Genomic DNA, 23,222 nt, shown 5'->3' with positions numbered 1-23,222 from the left:
TCTGAGTATACTTATCAAAAGTTCATTCCCATAAGATCAATAATGATCAGCTGAGGTAAAGGTAGCTCATGGCTATAGAGAGGTTTAAAAGTTTACCGGCTGGCTGAGTCACATGAGTTCAGTTCCCAGGAGAAGTAGTCATGGTGGATATCTGGCATACCTCTGTCAAGATGCTTCTGACCAGGAGAAGGAGTAGCAGCCGAAGAGAGTGACCTGCTCCAAGTCTGTGCTTTTTATACATTCCCTTGTGTTCCAGCCTCAGGCTCATGTCATTCGTATGCTAATAGTCCCAAACTCCTGTTGGGGTCACAACATTGGAGTTCTCTCATCTTAAAAAAAAAAAAAGTGAAATTTCAATTGTTTTGTGGTTACTAAAGAAAGCATGACACTGTGAACTTAAAAAACAAGATGGACTGGGCATCTGTAAGAAAAGGACAGGCTGTTGGTCCTTGTGCAGGCAGAAGCAATGCTGGGGTAGGGGTGTGTGTGTGACTCAATGGCCGCCCTCCTCAGACTCCCTCAGCTGCTCTCTGCCTGGAGTTCAGGGCTGATTTCTGGCTTCAGAGACAGCTGGTGGCTCTGATCAGCTTCTGATCACTCCCAGAATCAGTCTCTCCATTTCTCAGGAGAGAGATTTGAAACAATTTCTGTCACTTAGATCTGCCTTTGGAAGGTATTCAGAGTTAACTTTTACACATGCTGGGTGTTAACTCTGGCTAGCAGTTCTTTCAGACTTACACTGAAAGGCTCTACATTGCTGGTAGCTAAACATAATGAAAGTTACCACCAAGGAAGCCCTCCCTGTTATTGGGGATCATCTGTGAGGTCCATGCCTTGTGAATTATTAAGAGTAACAAAATGACATGGTCTGCCCCTACTCCAGATTGTCTTGGAAAAAGTTCCTTTTCATCTTGTGTTAAGCTTTGTAAATCAAGTCTAGAGGAAAACACAGCCTAAAAAATACTTTATATAAAATAATTTACTTCTCACTTCTGACTCCCTTGACTCAAACTAAGTGGTGGACACAGAACAGAGCTATGCTGGCTCCTTTGCCACCAGCTTCATTGCTGTCTATCTAAGACCTTTACACCCTGACTTAGACGATCAACAGCACTACATAATGGTCATCTGCTATTTGTTTTAGCAGGATGGTGTCGGAGTGAAGGGGACACCAGTATTTTACATTAAGTTTGTAATCAACTTGGAATTCCTGAAATGCCGGGGTAGCCTGAGGGCGCTTTTTCCCAAGCAAGTTCTCTCTGGGTTGGATAGAACTCAACTGGAGCCAACCTAGGATGCTGCATGGGAGAGGGATCAGGAACTCATGCTGGGCTAGCGTCGTGAGAGAGAGACTCTGGGACTCTCGCAGCTAGAAGGCAATCCCAAGTGTGTTTACTTCAGAAGAGCAGCCGTATTTATACTCGCCAAGGAGGGTGGAAACAAGATGTGACGTAGAGAGGGTGGAGTGAAAAGAGAGTGGTGGAAATCAGGGTGTGCCTGCGAGAAGGGGCGGAGCAAAAGGCAGTTAGAACCAGTGGGGATTGAACCAGTGCCCTGCAGGCAGGACGATTCTTAGATAACTGGTTATGTAAATAGACGGCAGTTAAGTAGGGGGAAGCTGGCTTACTGCCCAACATCTCCACCTTTCTATTTACCTAATGGTTATAGTATCAGAAGTGTGGGGCACTTTGCGTGGCAGGGAGACTGATAGGACGAGGAACACCTTTGGGGATCTACTGTCCCTCCTTGCTCAACCTCTGGGTAGAGAGAGAGAGACTAACAGGATTGACACATGCCTCTGGCTCAAACCCTTCCAAGCTCAACCACATCCTCACAATTCCCCAACATCTCCCTCTTACTTAATGGCCATATATAAATGGGTCAATGTCTGTAAAAGGCTCCATCTCTGTCAGGGGAATAGCAGTGTAGGGGTGAACAGAAACCTGTTGGGAAGAAACCTGAATGATAGCATATAAGCGTCTTCAAAAAGAACTAGCACAAGACAGGTTGGGATACATAAGATTAGTAAGGGACAGAGTGAGACTGAATAGAGGTCAGGTAGGCGGGGAGGAGGGTTGCCTGATGGGTGGAGGAGTGGGGGCCTGATAAGCTGAGGGGTGAAAGGGATGATCTGGCATTGCAAAGTTCCGTGACAGCTGGCAGAAAGGTCCATGGACTGCTACAGTCAGTCCTCAAGAAGTCCAGCAGTGTAAAGGGAGTGGTCAAAGGTGTACCAGCAAGTCTGATAGAAGTATCAGTCCAATGTCAACAACCAGGAAAAAATGCCGCATGTCTATCTCGATGGGGGAGGACAGCCACTGGAACTTTTCTTCTCTGTAGAGAGTGAGCTGAACTGCCAAAATGTGGCAGGCGAAGCAGAAGCAGGAAGAGCAGACAGCGATGGGTGAGAGAAAGGCAGTCGGAAAGTCTTGTCCTTTGGAATCTGTGAATCAGGTTCTCCAGATCCTGTCAGGTCACATCATGGGTTTCGGCGGGGGTGGGGGGGTAGCTGTAGTTGTGGGCGATGTCAGAGGACAGGGGTTCAAAATGGATTTCTGGGGATTCCGTATGAGCAGATGCTTCTTCCTGGGAAGGCTTGACATAGCTGTAGTCAATTATTTGTCAAGAAAAATCTTGTAACAAATTAGAAGTTTACTATAATCGGCAACTCGATGATTATAAACGGTTTAGGTATCTTTATAATTTTGTTTAAAGGTCATCTTATGTGACCTCATGTAGTAGTCTCTTTACAGAAGAATGTTCAGACCACATTTAGGTAAAATATATATTGATTTTTAAGTACTTTTTACACTGGACTTTTAAACAAACTCACATGTTAGCGACAATGTTTTTTTGTTTTTTGTTTTTTTTTTTGAAATTTACAATGTCAGATTGATGCCAGATTTGTTATGGATTAAGTTCCACAAGATTAGCTTACAGGGCATTTTGGCGGGCTTGGGGGTCTCCAAAAATGTCCTGTATAGAGAATTTGTATTTTAACTTTGTAGATGATGTCTTGTCACATTGAATATGTAGACTTTTACCTTAAATACTCAGTTACTTTAGCGAATTAATTTTATCTTTCCTGATAAGAATGTAGCTTCAAAATTACACTTTTATCCATTAAGTTCATGTTTACAAAACTTGAAACACACACATAAAACATGTTGTTTATTACACACAGGAGGAGGAAATCTTTTGTAACTAACGCGTATCCTTTCAAATGCGAACTTACATCTGTACTCTCATAGCTGGACTATTTTTACTCACACAGTCTAAAACTAAACGTTTCATATTTATAGCAAGACTTAAAAACAAATCAAAAAGAGGAAAAAAACCATTTTTGGACTGTTTCTGGACGTCTCCAGAATCCATGGCTGCATCCAGCATTTTTATATAAAGTCAATTAAGTGTCAGAGTACTCTGAGCAAAATGGGTTGTACAAAAAATTTTGGTCACTCATCTCACTCAATTTTTTTTTCAACTCACTCACAAAACACAACTGGCTAGTCATAGCATAAGCATAAGACATTCGGGGGGGGGGAACTAAGAGAGCTCTGTGAGTTATATTTTTCAGATTCTGCCATGTCGTATTATGGATCTTGGGGTGCGTCCTGCACCCAGTCCTCTTGCAGTATTTCTTGTTCCTCAGGGATATCAGTGCCATCATGTGGGTATTGCCGGACATGGCTGGCAGGAACCCAGACAGGTTTGGAGTAATTCTGTGGAAAAAGGCAGCGAAACCCCTCCCCATAGTCAATAGGAGGTCAGGTCCTTTCCAAATTTGATCGAGTGGGTCTTTCCATTTGACCTTAATAGCTAGGAGGGTGTGTGGTGTTTGCCAATGAAGAATAATAGGAGGTTGGTCCATGTTTTGTAAATATTAAAGAGATTTAATGTATTTAAGGCTTTTGCCAACTGGATATTGGGGGGTGCATTTCCCCTTTTTCTTTACTTAATTGAGCCTTAAGTGTTTGATGGGCCCTCTGGACAATGCCTTGTCCCTGTGGATTATATGGAATGCCTGTAGCATGGGTAATGTTCCAGAGGGAACACAAATCTTTAAATTTTTTGCTGGTAAAAGCATAGCCATTGTCAGTTTTAAGTTGAAGAGGTAGCCCCATTACAACAAAAGAGGAGAGCATATGGCTTATAAGCTTTTCTGAGCTTTCTCCTATCTGAGCCGTAGCCCACATAAACTTAGAGAAGGTATGAATTGAGACAAACACATATTTCTGTTTGCCAAAGTTGGGTATGGGGGTGACAACAATTTGTCAAAGAGCAGTGGCTTTGAAGCCTCAGGGGTTAACACCAAGAGTCTGAATAGGAGATGTTTTGATTAGACCTGCACAGGAGGAACATGTTGCAAGAAACCGTTTTAACTGTCCCAGAGGAATATCAGGAAATCGAGCTCAAAGGCCTTTAAGATTAACATGGGTTAGGGAATGAAAAGCAGCAGGATTAGAGACAGAGGCTAGGAGAATTCCTGTGGAGGTGAGGCGGTCAGCTGCAGCATTCCCTTCAGACAGGGGACCAGAAGAGGGCTGTGGGAACAAAGGTGTTGAACATGCAGTGGTTGGTTTGAGGACAGCATAGAGACAATTTGAATTAAGAGAGGAGAATGGGGCTGTCACCAATTCTAACATAAGATTGAGCAAGCTATGGAAGTAAGTTAACAGTGTGCACACTGTCAGAAAAAAGGTTGAAGGATACTGGTACAGCTTTTAATGCACGGAAAAGAGCATAAAGTTCTTTGTACTGAGAGGAATTATCAGGAAGCTCAGTAAAGAGAGGTTTGGGATATTGCTGGTTTGGATAATATATAAAGGCAGCAGCTCCCTTTTTCCCATCATCAGTGAACACTGTAGGAGCAGAGAGGATGGGATCTCAAGAGACAAGTTTAGGTACTAGTAGAGGCAAAAGAGGGAAATAAGCTATCAAATTATTGGAGGGAAAATGATTATCTAGTTGTCCTGGTAAATGTTGGGAGCCATAATGACACTGCACACCACGCCCCTAAGATGGCACCGGCCATGTGGTGGGTAAACCAGTAAAGTGGTAAACAACTTTGTGGAAGTTGGACGATCCAACTTCACAGACTGCGTGCTGTACACATGAACTGTTTTATGATTGGTAGAAGGCTGCATGATCTATGAATGCTGTATGCTTGCTTAATGCCCATTGGCTGACTATGTAATAGTGAAAGGTACTTAAAGTGGCCATAAGAAGGAAATAAAGGAAATTGAGGAAGAATACTCTGGTGTCCATGTCGTTGTTGCAGGCCGACAGCGACAAGTGGTGCCGAAACCCGGGAATCTCAAAATGGTCCGTGAGTAAACTGAAAGCTAGTCAAACAACTAGGGAGCTGCGAGAAGTGCAGGATTGTGATCACAGGTTAAGCTGCTTTGAAGCAGGGAGACGCCATGGGAGGCTTTCAGTCAAGCCAGCTTATGGAAGGAACTATTAAGAAATTACTGAAGAGTAATGGGACCCCCGTTAAGATGGGGAACATTAGGACTTTCATGTCCATGGTAGGAGAGGTCGCTCCATGGTTCCTGGAAGAGGGACTTCTTACCATCCCGCAATGGGAACCCCTTGGAGAAGTTTTCAGAAAGATAGAGGACAAGGAGTCATTGAACGTGCTCATCTCACCTTAAAAAATTGCTTGTATAAACAAAAGGGCGGTATAGGGGAGATGTTTCGCTCCCCCCAAAGAGAAGCTGCATATTGCTCTCTTTTCTCTTAATTTTCTATCCCTGGATGAGTACGGGAAGTCAGCAGCAGATGGGCACTCCAACACCGACTTGGCCCTAAAGAAATGGTCATGTGGAAAGATCCTTTAACCGGCCACTTGGCCAGCCCGGACCCAGTTCTCAGATGGGTGCGAGGCTCTGTCTGTGTTTTTCCACAGAATCAGCAGACACCTGTGTGGATCCCGGGAAAGGCTGACCCATGCTGTGACGCCTAAAGATGACTCCCCCGCGTGCCCTGCTGATCATGATATGGTGATGACGACGGTCATGGCACAAACGCGAACCCTGTGGAGTCTGGCCCTTGCGTGGCCATTCCACCTGCCAGTGACCAATGAGTCCAAAATCCTGCCAGCCTTCCTGTCCACAAATGCCTCCATGGGACTTCCTACAGTGCCTTTCGACCCGTCCACAGGATACTTCAATACCACGAACTTTCTAAGCCAAGGGACTGTCTGCTTTCAAGCCCCTGGGGTCTCGGCAGACTCTGTCAGACCCTGCCTGATGCTTTTGAATCAGACCTGGGAGATTTCTCCAATAGCTCCGGGTGCCCCTGGGAAGTCCCAATAACTTCTGCCACTGTCCCGCGGGTCTGCCCTCGTCGGGTGTGCAACTCCACCTTGCAGATTCCCGACCTTTAGCAACAGCTCTTTTGGAGGATATAACTACTCCTTTGGCAACCCCACAGAGGGTGCCCCAGTCAACCCTTGGCAAGTGTGGCTGTTCTGCACCTCGGGAGGGGGTTGCTCGGACATTTCCCCTTTATCCTTAGTGCGAGGAGCTACTTGGAAAAACTGCACCTATTCTTATACTCCCGGAGAGACGTTTAAAACTAATGATTCTCCTTCTGAATGTAATGCTTTATTGAACTTCCCCCCTACACCTGTATGTGTACAGCAACCCTTCATGTTCATTGTTCATGCTTCAGTTAATACCACTCGCCTGCCTTGTAAGTCAGGGAGATGAAACCTGACACAATGTTGGAACGGTATGGGCACAGCTGTAGTGGCCAGGGTACCCACTTATCTCCCTGTACCCACTAAGATAGAGGAAGGAGAGTTAGAGATTTTGCTCCACCCCAGGCGAGATTTTGGCATCACAGCGGCAATTGTTGCTGCCATTGCCGTATCTGCCACCGCAGCCGCAGCTGCAGGCATTTCCCTAGGTACCAGCATACCTACTGCAGAAGCTCTCAATAATCTCACCGCATCCACAGCCGGGCCTTACAACCAATCTAGCTGTTGTTCAACACCTCAGAGCAGGTATCATGATTGTGAACCAAAGAGTAGACCTTCTCCAAGAGTTAGTTAGTTGAGCAAATAGCTGGCTGTTCATTGCGTGCGGAGCATGCCTGGAGTGTGTGTCACCAGTATGGCATGGGTCCATAACAGACTGGCAGCTAATCACTCCAGGCGATTATCCCTGATGCTCAATGGCACCTGGTCCACTGAGTTTGACACGCTGACCAAGACCATGAGACGCCAAATTTTTCCATTAATACCACCAAAGTGCAGATTGCCATGGCAAAAGAGTTTGCCTCGTATGTGCTCTCGGCAGTCTCCCACCTAAAAGAATAAGCTGGAGTAGGGGTCCTCGGGACAGCACTGTGGGTCCCATCATCCTGGGCCTTTACTCTCTGTGTCGTCTCAGAGCACAGGCTCGAGTCGAACGACAAATTATGGTCCAGGCCATGTTGGCTATCCAAGGTGGAGAGACCCCTCAAATATGGCTAAGCATGCTGGACCAGTAGCCAAAGACGGGTAAGTTCCCTGGGGTTCCTATACCAACCTATGACAGGTGGCATGCCAAGCTGCCCGGCCACTGAAGACGGGGAAGGGTACGAACAATCTGGGACAACCTAAGACAGGCATGGTCCTCTGCTCATTTTATTATATATAAACGGGGGAGCTGTTGGGAGCCATAATGACACTGCACATCACGCCCCTAAGATGGTGCCGGCCACGTGGTGGCTAAACCAATAAAGTGGTAAACAACTTTGTGGAAGTTGGACGATCCAATTTCACAGACTGCGTACTGTACACATGAACTGTTTTATGATGGGTAGAAGGCTGCATGATCTATGAATGCGGTATGCTTGCTTAATGCCCATTGGCTGACTAAGTAACAGTGAAAGGTACTTAAGGTGTCCATAAGAAGGAAATAAAGGAAATTGAGGAAGAAGACTCTGGTGTCCATGTCGTTGTTGCGGGCCGACAGCGACAAGAAAACCCATTAAACTTACGTGAATGGTGGCGTATGAGCCATTCTGTATCTGTGAGAGGAAAGGGAAGAATGATTGAATCCGGTTCCCCTCCTAAGACCTGTACCGATCTGTTTCTTCCATGGCGAACCATGAATGCTAAGGCATCAATCTCCGTAAGAAGTCGTGGAGCTCCTCCTACTGGCATATGAAGCCATTCGAGAACAACATGCTTTTGCCACAGTTGCCCCCACTATCGTGGGGGTGGAGTTAAAGATCAGAAGATTTACCGGAGAGGAGGGTGAGAACCGAACAAGGTGCATGTCCCTGAAGAGCCTGGTTAACCCTTTCCAGTGCCAAGGAGGCTTCTGGGGTTAACATATGCTTTGAGGAGGGCTGTTTGTTTCCTTGTAACAAATCAAACAGCGGTTGTAGGCAGCTAGTAGGGAGATAAAGATACTGCCTAAGCCACGTTAAATTTCCAAGAAAATTTGGTAAAGAAGCAAGAGTGAGATTAGAAGGAAAAGTTACACAATGTTTTAAAGGACGAATCTGCGTTAGGGAAATCTCTGAGCCTAAGAAAGATTTTGGAAGGATTAGCTGCATCTTCTCAGGAGCTCCATTAAGGCCACTTTTCTTTAAGGCAGGGATACGAAAATCACAGAGGGCGGAGAGATCTGTATCTAATTCTCCCCATATTAACACGTCATCCATATAATGAAAATCTGTAAGGCCCTTATGAATATAAGGGGAAAGGGCAGGTTTAGCAGCCTCTTGGCAAATAGGAGGACTACTGGGCATGCCCTGGGGCAGTACCACCATTCATATCTATCGGCAGGGCTGGCGTTCTTAATAGAAGGAACAGAGAAGGCAAAACGTTTGCAATCTCGTGGGTGCAAGGGAATAGAGGAAAAACAATCCTGTATATCAATAGCTATGATTGGAGTTCCTGTGGGGATTGCAGAAGCAATAGGCAAACCCCTTGGGGGGAGCCCCTAACCTGCATGGTTTTATTAACTGCACAAAGATCTTGGAGGAGGCGCCATTTTCCCAAGTGCTTTGTAATCACAAAGACAGGAGTATTGCATGGGCTCTGGGAATGACAAATGTGTCCCAAGTACAACTGCTCTCCCCAAGCTCTTTTAAAATTTCTAGTTTCTCCCTAGACAAAGGCCACTGTTCCAGCCAGACAGGCACGTTAGGAAGTCAACATAAACGGGGAGTTCTGTATTAACAGTGGCACGTAGTATTGGGGGTGCTGATCAGGTCTACTAGTCTCACAGGAGTGAGTGTGGTGCCCTGCAGAGGTGTCTGAGGATATTACTACATCCAGAGATTCCAGCAAGTCTCTCCCCAATAAATTGGTGCTGATATCAGCTACAAAATGATGAAAGCATCCAGTAGTCCCTCTGGATCTTCCCACAAAAGGGAATCTCCTGTGAGGAATGCTTGAGTCAACCCTCCAACAACATATAAACGTGGTCCTGGGAGGATTTCCCAAGTGCGGGGAACCTCTGTTTGTCTTAAGATTGTCTTATCTGCCCCCATGTCAATCAAACACTTAAAAGGAATATTACCAATCCTTATTGTCATAGTTGGGTGACCCCTTTCTAAAACAGGGGTGGTCCACAAAACCTCAGGCTCTGAATCCATCTGTTCTCTAGCTCCAGCTGGTTGTTTCTACTCTGGAAGTTCCCACACACTGTGCGTTCCTCTTTCTGCTCACCCTCTGCCATTGTTACATGGTATGGTGAGCGGAGCAATGGGTTGGGTCCCAAGCTGGGTTTCTATTTATGGAAGGAGGGCATGTCACCAAGCAAGTGAGCTGCTTCATTCCCTCTTGAAGGTGGGGCTAAGGGAAGCTCCATACCTAGTTTAAATCCCTGTTTACATTTGGCAGGGGCATTCCATTCCTATGGCACCTTGACCAACAATCTCTCCTCCAATGAAATCCCTTCTGCCATCTGCAACAAGGCATTCGGGGTCTCTGGCTCCCTGACTGGAGGCGGGGCTGTCCTGAATGGAGGCAGGGTCGTTGTTTTATTTTCTGGACATTTGTTACGTCAATGCCCTTGGCGACCATACTGAAATCAAGCTCCTTTTCACTTATGTAGGGTCGCTGCATAGGCCTGCATCATATGTACCTGACAAGAGCTTGACCTAAGATCCTATGTAGCTAAACTCCGGCTATCTGGGTGTTCGTTGTTAAGAGTGATACAGGCCTGCCAGACAACTGGAAGCATGCCATCCCAGACAATGGCTCTCAGGAGGAGAAAACGGTCATCAGGATTATAAATCTTCCTTTCCAAACTCGATTGGACTCTGACAATGAATTTAGCCAAGGATTCGTATGGTTCTTGTTGAAGGGAGACAATGGAGGCTGAGGCTGAGGCTGCTCCTGTGGGAGGTGTTAACTGCTCCCATGTTCTCAATGCACAGAGGCATACCTGATCAAAATACCCAGGTGGAAACTTGGTCTCTGCTTGTTGAATTCCTATTTCCAATGACCCATTCCAAACAATGTATCAAAATTCCACTCTGGCTGATTTTGACTATTTTTCTGCGATTGCTGTAAACACTCATCACGGAAAAATGCCTCCCAGTGCAGGAAGAGGGGGCCTGGGAGTGTAGCACGAACGACGTCACTCCAATCTTGGGGGTGTTAAGGTTCTGAAGCAGGCCTTGTAAAATGGACCTGGTCAATGGAGCATGAAGTTCATCATCCTTAGAAGCCTGGTGTAACGCTTTAAGTTCTGTGGTGGAATACGGATACCAGGCCTGAGGTTTTTGTCTAATGGGGTCAACATTGACCAGGAATGTGTGGACTTGTTCTGATAGTTGTGTAGCAGCAGTGGAAGAAGTCACAGAAGTGGAAGCTGCTGGATAAGCAGTGGCCACAGGAACAGCTGTGGAGGCCGCAGGAGAATCCGGACATGTGTCTGCCAAAATGGGGGTGGCCAAAGAAGTGGCTGTGGAAGCTGCAGGAGAATCCAGACTCGTGTCTGCTGAGATGAGAGCCTCGGGGAAAGATACAGTGGTCTTGGGGTGGGTCCGGATTAGGACAGGCTTTGCTTCATCTTTTAAGTATTTATGGTGCTGGGTAAGTGCTATGACCATTTCCTTTAATTCTTGGACCTCAGCCTCAATGTCCCTTAGCCTTTTGGGAGGTTGCCCTATATATCCCCTAAAAGCTGCAACCATGGTCAAAAGTATCCAAGGTGTGGCCCCGAGAAAAATTTACAAGAGATATAAAAACTGTATATAGCGAAAAGAATACTGAGCACAGTGGCTCTGCCTCCTTCAATATTTGTGATATGTGTTAGAATTCTGAAGAGCAGTTAGAGTGCAATCCTGACGATGTTCACTGACAGAACCAAATCACATGAATCCCAGCATCCAGGGAATGCATAGTGTGGTTTCCTTAGCTTGCCAAGCATTTACCACTCTCTTTATTCCAGATTTGTGGTCATGTTTTCTGTCATGTGTTCATCGGAGCAGTATCCATCCATATTAGCTGATGAAAAGCTTTTAGATGCTGCTACTGCTGTCTGTGCCTCCAAGGTCCACATATTTGGGGCACTTGCAATGCCAGTTAAAATGTAAATTTCACAGGAGTGTTATGGAGTCATTGGAGTGACGATTTGGTGAGGCTCAGATATTTTGTCACTTTCATAGAGCTCCAGCTACTTAGAATATAAAAAAAAGAGAAGACATTCAAAAAGGAAAAAGATTGGAATGACACCCCTGGTGAGCCAGGAATCTTGGTAAATAAAAATCCTCAGTGGGGAGCCTGCTAGTAGCAGCTCTCCAGCCCCTGGGGTCTGGTTATGGGCTGGGAGGGAGGGGTACTCTTCAGAAATAATCAAAAGATTTCCTTCCCCCCCTCCATTTCTAACCCAAGTTTGAGCTATGGAACTCCTCCTTGGTGTCACACTTAGGACCCCTTATTCACTGTCCTGTTGGCGGTCCAGTATCCTACCCTATACAGCCATTGTTGTCAGAGTTCAAGCCAGCAGCTCCCTCGGATCTGCCCCATCAAGTCTGTACCTCTTATACATTCCATTCTCTGTTGCACCTCCTCAGGCTGCTGTCATTCATATACTAATAGTCTCAAACTCCTGTTTGGGTCACAACAATTCCCCACTTTTGATTATAGACATGGACAAGATGTACAGTCTGTATGAGCATAGGTGAAATAACAAATCTTCAGTGATTCTAGAGTTACCACTAAAAACTCTGCCTTCAAAACCCACCCATCCACCCCTCCCATGACTGTGGGCGCAATAACTGGCTATTAACCACCTATTAGCCTGAAGACCTGTGGTCTCGTATCTGTGTTTAATCCAGAGAGGGTCTATCACTCAGGGAAGCTCAAAACAGAGACTTACAGAGGTTTCCCCACGTTCACGTGGCTCCTGGGGTGGCAGTCATGGAATATCCAGGGTGGTGGATTGCTGCTGCTGTTGTTACTATTATTATTATTATTATTGCCTCCAGGGTTATTGTTGGGGCTGGTGCCTGCACTACAATTCCACTGCTCCTGGAGGCCATTTTTTCCCTTTTGTTGCCCTTGTTTATCATTATTATTATTGTTGTTGTTATTTCTCTCATTGTTGGGTAGGACAGAGAGAAATGGAGAAAGGAGGGGAAGACAGAGAGGGGGAGAGAAAGATAGACACCTGCAGACCTGTTTCACCATTTACAAAGAAATGCCCCTGCAGATGGGGAGCCACGGGCTCGAACTGGTATCCTTATGCCAGTCCCTGCGCATTGTACATGCACACTTAACCTGCTGCGCTACCACCAGCCTGCACCACCCCTTCTATTTAATTTCCTTCCTCTCTCCTTTCATTTCTTTCTTCCTTCTTTCCTTCCTTCCTACCTTCCCTTTTTTTCCTTCTTCCTATTTATACTAGGTAGGATCTATAGAAATTGAATGATGTGGGTGGAAGAATGCCTGCTTCACTGCTTGTGAAGCATCCCTTCTGCAGTGAAGTAGGGGCTCGAACCCAGATCCTTGTATATGGTGACCTGTGTATTTAACCAGCTGCACCCCCACCTGGCCTCCCGTATCTTCACGTTGTATTCCACTGTGTATACACATTATATATTTTCATCCAATTAATGAAAAAAATTTGGGGGTAGAGATAGAGAAGATGAGAGGATAGGGAGGGGAGAGAAAGTAGAGAAAGAGAGACACCTTCAACACTGCTTGACTTGAGACGCTTTTCCCCTGCAGGTGAGGACTAGGGCATCTGAACGAAGGCCTTTGCACACTGTTACATGTGCACTCTACCAGGTGAACCACTACCTGGCCATTTATTCTACTTTTCCTAAAGCATTTTTTCTTTGACTTTTATTATTTTTAAAAATTTATTATTGGATAGAGACAGAGAGAGAAATTTAAAAGGGAGAGAGAAAAAGATATCTACAGCCCTACTTCACCATCCGTGAAGATTTCTCCCTGCAGGTGTGGACCAGGGACTTGAACCTGGGTCCTTACCTACTGTAATGTGTGTGCTTAACCAGTTGTGCCAACACCTGACCCTTCCCCTTTTCTTTATTTTAAAAAATATTTTATCTATTGTTGGATGGAGACAGATATTGAGGGGAGGGGAAGACAGAGACACACAGCCCTGCTTCACCACTTGTGAATCGTTCCCCTGCACATTGGAAAGTGTGCGTTCAACTGGAGCTAAGCTGCTAAATAGCATAACAACATACATAACTGTGACTTTAAGATACTTGAATTATAAGTACTCATGTAATTGTGCCTCACCTACAAAAGACTTTGTAACCAACTTTATGCCACCAGTTCCTTTTATCTCTTTATTAATGTAGCACATATATTATCAAATTGTGTGTCTATGTTGAAAAATTGAAGATTAGTCATAAATACTATGCCACTTCGCATAAGTACTTCTGGACTCTTCTCTTAACAATGGCATTCTTCTCACTGCTGGGGAAAAGTATCTGTATTTACCTGAAGAATAAAGAAACATTCATGTGAAGAGAAACATTGGTGATCATGTCCATTGCAGCATTATGTACAATAATTAAATGCCGCAAACAACCCAATGTCCATCCACAGACAAATGGACTAGGGGCCAGGCAGTGAGTGGCATAATTGGTTAAGTATTCACACTACAGTGCACAAGCATCCAGGTCCAAGGCCCCAGTCCCCACCTGCCAGAGGTGATGGTGCAGTGCTCCAAGTATATCTCTTTATCTCTATGTCCCCTTTCCCTAAAGTAAAAGAAATATCTTACCTCCAATGTGGTATAAATGAACTTGGGAAAAAAAACACCTCAGAAGCAAGCAAACTGTAAGACTTGTGAGATCTTTGGTAGTTATCTTTGGGAGATGGGCGGGTGGGGACAGAATATTTAGGGGGTGGGTGTGGTGTGGAACTATCCATTGTAATTTTACATCTTGTAACCTATTAATCACAAATAAAAATTTAAAAAATGTAATCCTCGTAGCTGATCTACTAATTCCTTTCAAAGAATAGTAATTCTGGGTGCCGGGTTAAGCGCACATGGTGCCAAACTCAAGGACTGGGGTAAGTATCCCGGGACGAGCTCTGGCTCCCCACCTGCAGGGGGGTCAATTCATGAGCGGGTAAAGCAATCTGCAGGTGTCTATCTTTCTCTCCTCATCTCTTTTTTACCCAACTTTCTCAATTTCTCTCCTATCCAATAACAGTGACAGCATTAAAAACAACAACAATAAAACAACAAGGGCAACAAAAGTGAATAAATGGTGTCCAGGAGCAGTGGATTCGTAATACGGGAACCAAGCCCCAGCAATAACCCTGGAGAAAAAAAACAAAAACCACTACATTTAAAATTTTTGCTTTTCCTATTTCAAGATAGAGACAGTTAAGAGAGTGTAAGATGCCAGGGCACTAATACTTCTTTCAGTGTGTTAGGGACTGGGCTCAAACTCAGGACATTCTCCAAGGGGGCTATTTCACTGAACTCAAATTTGAATGTTTTCAGGTGGAGTTAATGTGACATGTTCCATGGACACAGTGCTCATAAATGCATTGACTGAAAAGCCAGACTGACAGAGCCAAATGCTGCCCTATGACTAAATCAAAGAGCTGAGAAGTGGGTGATGGCCCCCCCAGTGTGGTGCACAGTTTACAGAAGGCTAGGACCCGCACGGGGCACTTGCTGGCTATGGAAGCTCCTGCACAGGGTGGAGGGGCTTTTTTTTTTTTTTTTTTTTAAAGTTTATTTATTTTGGATAGAAATTGAGAAAGGATGGGGAGACTCAGTGGGGGAGATAAAGATAGAAAAGGAGAGGGGGAAAAACAGCCGGACTTCACAACATGAAGTTTCTTCCGGATGAGGGAAGGAACGGTTGGGAGCTTGAACTTGGGTCCTTGTGCAGGGTAGCATGTACTCTAAATCAGGTGCACTACCACCCAGCCTTAGAGGGGCTTGATGAGAGGTGGAGTGGTGCAAAATTGCCACTCTTCTGTCTCTCTCTCCCATACATGCTGACATCACTGTGAGTATGTGTGACAGGATGGTGGTGGCGGTGGTGGTGGTGGTGGTGGTGGTGGTGGTGGTGGTGGTGGTGGTGGTGTGAGAGCCATCATCATTCCAAAATTCCACACAGTTTTTGGGAGGTCTTTATTTTATTTTATTTTATTTTATTTTATTCTTTTGGTCATTTCGAGGGCTTCATATTCCAGTATGACATTTTCAGGTACACACATGCACACAGAGAGAGAGAGAGAGTGAAAGAGAGGGACACCACAGAACTAAGATTTTCTCCAACACAGTGGAGTCTGGGCTTGAACCTGTGTTGCACACACAGCAGAGCACTCCACCAGCCACATGAAATGTTTTGATGGTCTGGTTGGGTGCGGGTGGGGGTGTCTTCTCTGAGGAGGATCCCAGGGCAGGACACCCCAGGAAGTGACCTCACAACCTCACGCTGGAACCCAACAGACTTGGAACCCTGCTTGCCTGGCAACCACATTCTATCCACACACAGACCCTCTCTAGACATTTGGTGTCAGAGCTGGTGAGGAAAGATGCCCTCTCGTGTGAAGGGCCGCTCAAGCCCCATGCAGAGCAAAGCCTGCTGCCCAGGCAGAGCGACTGCACTGTGCTTGCGGGCGAGGAACTTCCTGTGGAAGCTGTGCCTGCGTAGCTGCTGTCATCTTGAGGTACCCAGGGTTGGGGGTGTCCATGGTCAGCACAGTGGGAGGATGGTCAGACCTGTCTACAAACACACATGAACACACACACACATAACACACACACGCACACGAACACAAATACTGTGTGTGTTCCTGTGAGTGTGTGTGTGTGTGTGTGTGTGTGTGTGTGTGTGTGTGTGTTTGTCTGTGTGTGTATGTGTGTGTAAGTCTCTGTGTGAACATTGGGGAAAGCCTGTCCTTGCAGGAGGGAGGGCCAATGGTTAACCTCCAGATCAGGGCTTTCTGGCAAGCTGGGGGCTGCAGAGGTGTCCCTGTCTTGGGGTACAATCCCCATGGAGGTGTGTCCGTGTCCTTGGGATCTGTCTTCCCTGGAGTGGTGTCTGTGTCCTAGGGAACTGTCCTCCTAGGGAAGGTTTGTTTCTGTCTTGAAGGGGGGAGGGGTTTGTGTCTGCATGGAGGTTTAAGACCCTGTCTTGGGGGTGTTTTCCCCTTGGAGGTCTGTCCCTGTCATGTGGATCAGTACTGGCCAGGAACAGAGTTGGGCGCTTGGCCGTGGGAGGGGGCTCTGAGCCCTGGCCCTGTGCACTGTCCCTGCAGAGGCCGCAGCCGTATTGCACAGAGGTGACTGATGTGATCGAGGGCGAGCCGCCACTCTGCGAGGAGACAGAGGAGCAGCAGGAGACGCAGAACGTGTGCAATGATGCACCGTACCTGCTCGTGTCGGAGGAGCGATACCGAGGAGGCCTTCCTGCCCAGGCCGGGGGCTGCTGCCCCCGCAAGGGCAATCGGGTGCGCCTGGTGGTCAGCGGGAACCACCTGCATGGGGACATTGTCCTGCACAGGCCTCCCAAGAGTCCACGGCTTGCAGAGCACACTGGTGAGACTGCAGGCAGGCGTGGAGCATTGTGGGGGCTGCCCTGGGCCCCACAGGAATACCCCACAAACCCTCGCCCCCAGAGGCTGAGGCTGCACCAGGAGATGGCTATCCTCAGCCCCTCAGGGAGGGCAGCAGGGGAAGTGTCCCAGGGAGCCAGGCGGGGCCCCCTCAAGGCCTGCACTGGGGTCTGGCCTTAGACAGCACATGGGAACTAGAAGCCAGGGCTTGAATCTCCTGCTCTTTCAATGACATGTCCATTTGCAGCTCCAGCCCCACAGAGCTCACCGCAACCTGAAGGCACAGCTGAAATGGCCAGAGCAGCAGAAGGGCCGCTGCCCTCTACTCCGCCTCCTGCACAGGCGCCAAGTCTGCAGGCACGACCACGTGTCATCCCATGGCAAATGTGGCTTCTGAGCCTATGCGCCAGGACCTCAATGGAATCTGAGGTGGCACAGCTTGCAGTTGTTCAAGGACAGGAGCTTAACTTGCCCTCCCTGCGCCATAAGTTAATATTCTTCTTTGCTTTCTGTGTTATAATGTTAACTTTACTTTACATTTGTCTGTATTTAATTTGTATTCATACATTTTTTGATTATTTTTTAGTCCTTATCTATGTTGAGTATTTTTAGGAAACAGTGCCTCTTATAATAAAGTTGTGTGCAGTGGAGCATGTTGTCCATTGATGGCGCCAGTCTGCCTATACAAAGGCACAGCTGAAGTTCTGAAATCACAGATCCAAATGTGGGACCCTGTGAAAACCTGGTAGAGCTTAGGGGAGCTCTCCCATCCTTGTTATGGTGGTCTGGAAAGACACCTCACTTGTTAGTCTCTCCCCTGTGGGGATGGAGCTAAGAGGAAACCGCTTTCTGTGACTCAGTTTCCCCTTGTTAGTCTCTCAAGGCTTCACAAAAGCCTGCATCCTCTCACACATAGTTCACTCCCCTGATAGCCGACCAAATGGCTGCCTGCTTGTAAGTTCACTCAAAGTTCATTATATTCACCCAGAGTTCACCATCCTTTCATCCTTTGGTCACACACTCCATCACAAGCCTTGCCAGGACCCTGGCAGTGAGACCCCACACCTATTTCATGGTCTTTGACATCTATGATTTACAGCAAGCCTTGCCCTTCTCTGCTTTATTTCACCTTATGGGTTTAACCACTATGATTTTCTTAATACCTTTAGATAATGAACTTGTCTTGCATCATGGAAACTAATTGCTTTGACCTTTCTGGACCTCATCAATTCTTGTCATTCCTACGCCTCCCCACTATAGGGGTAGCTGACCTTTCAGAAACCTGTAGTTTCTGACATATGTGAAAAATGTCCTTTGTTCTGTTTGCTATAAAACCCTGTGCTTAACCCAAGTAAAGACGAAGTTCATACCTGAGTTTCCCCTGGTGCTTCTTTCTGTTTCACATGGTCACTAGAACCAGTGATGGGAAGGCCAGTGGCTAACTCAGGTTGTGAGGCAACCCACGTGAGCACCAGCATCCAACAATTCAGGCTTTGGGAAGCAGAAAGAAAGGACTTCAGTTACTTTAATCACAGAGTTAGGTCCTTTGAAAGCTGCTGGGTAAAATGGCTTCAAGACCTCCTTATACAGGTCACCTGTGATGACAGGCTGTCACTTCTGTGACTGCCTCTATGCCTTTGCCAGAGCAGGAGCCCCTGAGGAGGCTGCTGCCTGAAGAATGGTTGTCTGGGGGGGTGGCTCGGGGCTGGCACTTCATGTAACATGTTGCCGACACAAGACTTTGTGCAGTAGCTTGATTCATGAGATCCCAGGACTACACACAACGCCCAGTTATCCACCAATGGTGGAAGGAGTCAGCGTTGTGTTTTATGAATACAGAAGGACGCTATTCACAATGAGAAAGAACCAAAGTAGGTGAATCTGACTTAGATACATCTCCGACAGAGTAGAACAAAATAAGTCAGACCTGGAAGGGAACCATATTATATAATTCGATGTATTTCAGATTTTTTTAAAAAGCAGCTTAAATAATACTCACAGAGGTTAAAAGAGTAGTGAAACCCAGGGACATTTGCAGGAAGGATGAGCGGGAAGACAGAGCACCTCAGATCTGATACATTCATGTCTTCGCTCTATGAACACCCTGAGTCCTGATTGTGTGTCAAAATATGACAAGGAGATTCTCTGAACATTCACAGATACTGATTAGTCATGTTAGTGATGAAGGCGGCAGAATGCTCAGGACTGGCAGCGGTGTCTAACATAAAATTTCATAGTAGGGGGTCGGGCAATAATGCAGCGGGTTAAGCATATGTGGTACAAATTGCAAGGACCAGTGTAAGCGTCCTGGTTTGAGCTCCGGCTCCCCACTTTCTGGGGGTCGCTTCACAGGTAGTGAAGCAGCTCTGCAGGTATCTATCTTTCTCTCCCCCTCTCTGTCTTGCCCTCCTCTCTCAATTTCCCTCTGTCTGGCAGAAATGACAACAACAATAATAACCACCACAACAGTAAATAACAAGGGCAACAAAAAAGGGGGGGAAATAGCCTCCAGGAGTAGTGGATTCACAGTACAGGCACAGAGCCCCAGTGATAACCCTGAGGACAAGAAATAAAAAAATATATATCAAAGTGTTCATGCAGTGTGGTGACACACCCACTTGAGCACAAGCATTACAGAATGCAAGGACCCAGGTTTAAGCACCTGGTCCCTACATGCACAGGGGAAGCTTCCCTAGCTCTTCCTTCCCTCTTAATTTATCTGTCTCTCTACAAAATAAAAATTTAGAATATTAAAAAGAATATATTTAAGTCTTAGGTGTGGAGACCACTTGTGCAGAAAAACTGCTGGGCTAGGGAGATGACTCAACCTGTTACCACACCAAGCTGCATGCCTGAGACTCCAGAGGTCACAGGTTCAGTTTCTGGTACAACCTTCTGCCAGAGCTAAGCAGCACTGAGGTATGTTGAAACTTTAACTTAAAGAGGAGTTTGGGGAGTTGTGGTGCATAAAAGGATTCACAGCAGGGCGCTGGTACCTGGTTTAAACAATACAATGGGTAAAAGGTCAAATCAGCAGTTATCATCAGGGGTTAAGCGTATGCTGGGTCCATAAAGTCTGAGTATACTTATCAAAAGTTCATTCCCATAAGATCAATAATGATCAGCTGAGGTAAAGGTAGCTCATGGCTATAGAGAGGTTTAAAAGTTTACCGGCTGGCTGAGTCACATGAGTTCAGTTCCCAGGAGAAGTAGTCATGGTGGATATCTGGCATACCTCTGTCAAGATGCTTCTGACCAGGAGAAGGAGTAGCAGCCGAAGAGAGTGACCTGCTCCAAGTCTGTGCTTTTTATACATTCCCTTGTGTTCCAGCCTCAGGCTCATGTCATTCGTATGCTAATAGTCCCAAACTCCTGTTGGGGTCACAACATTGGAGTTCTCTCATCTTAAAAAAAAAAAAAGTGAAATTTCAATTGTTTTGTGGTTACTAAAGAAAGCATGACACTGTGAACTTAAAAAACAAGATGGACTGGGCATCTGTAAGAAAAGGACAGGCTGTTGGTCCTTGTGCAGGCAGAAGCAATGCTGGGGTAGGGGTGTGTGTGTGACTCAATGGCCGCCCTCCTCAGACTCCCTCAGCTGCTCTCTGCCTGGAGTTCAGGGCTGATTTCTGGCTTCAGAGACAGCTGGTGGCTCTGATCAGCTTCTGATCACTCCCAGAATCAGTCTCTCCATTTCTCAGGAGAGAGATTTGAAACAATTTCTGTCACTTAGATCTGCCTTTGGAAGGTATTCAGAGTTAACTTTTACACATGCTGGGTGTTAACTCTGGCTAGCAGTTCTTTCAGACTTACACTGAAAGGCTCTACATTGCTGGTAGCTAAACATAATGAAAGTTACCACCAAGGAAGCCCTCCCTGTTATTGGGGATCATCTGTGAGGTCCATGCCTTGTGAATTATTAAGAGTAACAAAATGACATGGTCTGCCCCTACTCCAGATTGTCTTGGAAAAAGTTCCTTTTCATCTTGTGTTAAGCTTTGTAAATCAAGTCTAGAGGAAAACACAGCCTAAAAAATACTTTATATAAAATAATTTACTTCTCACTTCTGACTCCCTTGACTCAAACTAAGTGGTGGACACAGAACAGAGCTATGCTGGCTCCTTTGCCACCAGCTTCATTGCTGTCTATCTAAGACCTTTACACCCTGACTTAGACGATCAACAGCACTACATAATGGTCATCTGCTATTTGTTTTAGCAGGATGGTGTCGGAGTGAAGGGGACACCAGTATTTTACATTAAGTTTGTAATCAACTTGGAATTCCTGAAATGCCGGGGTAGCCTGAGGGCGCTTTTTCCCAAGCAAGTTCTCTCTGGGTTGGATAGAACTCAACTGGAGCCAACCTAGGATGCTGCATGGGAGAGGGATCAGGAACTCATGCTGGGCTAGCGTCGTGAGAGAGAGACTCTGGGACTCTCGCAGCTAGAAGGCAATCCCAAGTGTGTTTACTTCAGAAGAGCAGCCGTATTTATACTCGCCAAGGAGGGTGGAAACAAGATGTGACGTAGAGAGGGTGGAGTGAAAAGAGAGTGGTGGAAATCAGGGTGTGCCTGCGAGAAGGGGCGGAGCAAAAGGCAGTTAGAACCAGTGGGGATTGAACCAGTGCCCTGCAGGCAGGACGATTCTTAGATAACTGGTTATGTAAATAGACGGCAGTTAAGTAGGGGGAAGCTGGCTTACTGCCCAACATCTCCACCTTTCTATTTACCTAATGGTTATAGTATCAGAAGTGTGGGGCACTTTGCGTGGCAGGGAGACTGATAGGACGAGGAACACCTTTGGGGATCTACTGTCCCTCCTTGCTCAACCTCTGGGTAGAGAGAGAGAGACTAACAGGATTGACACATGCCTCTGGCTCAAACCCTTCCAAGCTCAACCACATCCTCACAATTCCCCAACATCTCCCTCTTACTTAATGGCCATATATAAATGGGTCAATGTCTGTAAAAGGCTCCATCTCTGTCAGGGGAATAGCAGTGTAGGGGTGAACAGAAACCTGTTGGGAAGAAACCTGAATGATAGCATATAAGCGTCTTCAAAAAGAACTAGCACAAGACAGGTTGGGATACATAAGATTAGTAAGGGACAGAGTGAGACTGAATAGAGGTCAGGTAGGCGGGGAGGAGGGTTGCCTGATGGGTGGAGGAGTGGGGGCCTGATAAGCTGAGGGGTGAAAGGGATGATCTGGCATTGCAAAGTTCCGTGACAGCTGGCAGAAAGGTCCATGGACTGCTACAGTCAGTCCTCAAGAAGTCCAGCAGTGTAAAGGGAGTGGTCAAAGGTGTACCAGCAAGTCTGATAGAAGTATCAGTCCAATGTCAACAACCAGGAAAAAATGCCGCATGTCTATCTCGATGGGGGAGGACAGCCACTGGAACTTTTCTTCTCTGTAGAGAGTGAGCTGAACTGCCAAAATGTGGCAGGCGAAGCAGAAGCAGGAAGAGCAGACAGCGATGGGTGAGAGAAAGGCAGTCGGAAAGTCTTGTCCTTTGGAATCTGTGAATCAGGTTCTCCAGATCCTGTCAGGTCACATCATGGGTTTCGGCGGGGGTGGGGGGGTAGCTGTAGTTGTGGGCGATGTCAGAGGACAGGGGTTCAAAATGGATTTCTGGGGATTCCGTATGAGCAGATGCTTCTTCCTGGGAAGGCTTGACATAGCTGTAGTCAATTATTTGTCAAGAAAAATCTTGTAACAAATTAGAAGTTTACTATAATCGGCAACTCGATGATTATAAACGGTTTAGGTATCTTTATAATTTTGTTTAAAGGTCATCTTATGTGACCTCATGTAGTAGTCTCTTTACAGAAGAATGTTCAGACCACATTTAGGTAAAATATATATTGATTTTTAAGTACTTTTTACACTGGACTTTTAAACAAACTCACATGTTAGCGACAATGTTTTTTTGTTTTTTGTTTTTTTTTTTGAAATTTACAATGTCAGATTGATGCCAGATTTGTTATGGATTAAGTTCCACAAGATTAGCTTACAGGGCATTTTGGCGGGCTTGGGGGTCTCCAAAAATGTCCTGTATAGAGAATTTGTATTTTAACTTTGTAGATGATGTCTTGTCACATTGAATATGTAGACTTTTACCTTAAATACTCAGTTACTTTAGCGAATTAATTTTATCTTTCCTGATAAGAATGTAGCTTCAAAATTACACTTTTATCCAT

At 46.0% G+C, this 23,222-nt stretch overlaps 1 protein-coding gene and 1 long non-coding RNA gene across 2 annotated transcripts in view; both read left to right on the top strand.

Annotated features, from left to right (window-relative positions):
- The window catches only part of LOC132538715 (uncharacterized), a 496,566-nt gene that overhangs the window by 402,845 nt on the left and 70,499 nt on the right, over positions 1-23,222 (top strand). The window lies entirely within an intron of this gene.
- Positions 11,150-17,638, top strand: LOC132538746 (uncharacterized). The gene is made up of 3 exons (XM_060191912.1): positions 11,150-11,207; positions 16,626-17,006; positions 17,271-17,638. The coding sequence occupies exons 1-3, from the start codon at positions 11,150-11,152 to the stop codon at positions 17,633-17,635; spliced, it is 804 nt and encodes a 267-aa protein (XP_060047895.1). The 3' UTR covers positions 17,636-17,638.

The sequence above is a fragment of the Erinaceus europaeus genome, chromosome 5, assembly GCF_950295315.1.
Source record: "Erinaceus europaeus chromosome 5, mEriEur2.1, whole genome shotgun sequence".
Taxonomy (NCBI): domain Eukaryota; kingdom Metazoa; phylum Chordata; class Mammalia; order Eulipotyphla; family Erinaceidae; genus Erinaceus; species Erinaceus europaeus.
The sequence above is the reverse complement of the archived record's forward strand: the minus strand, read 5'-3'. Positions and strand labels throughout refer to the sequence as shown.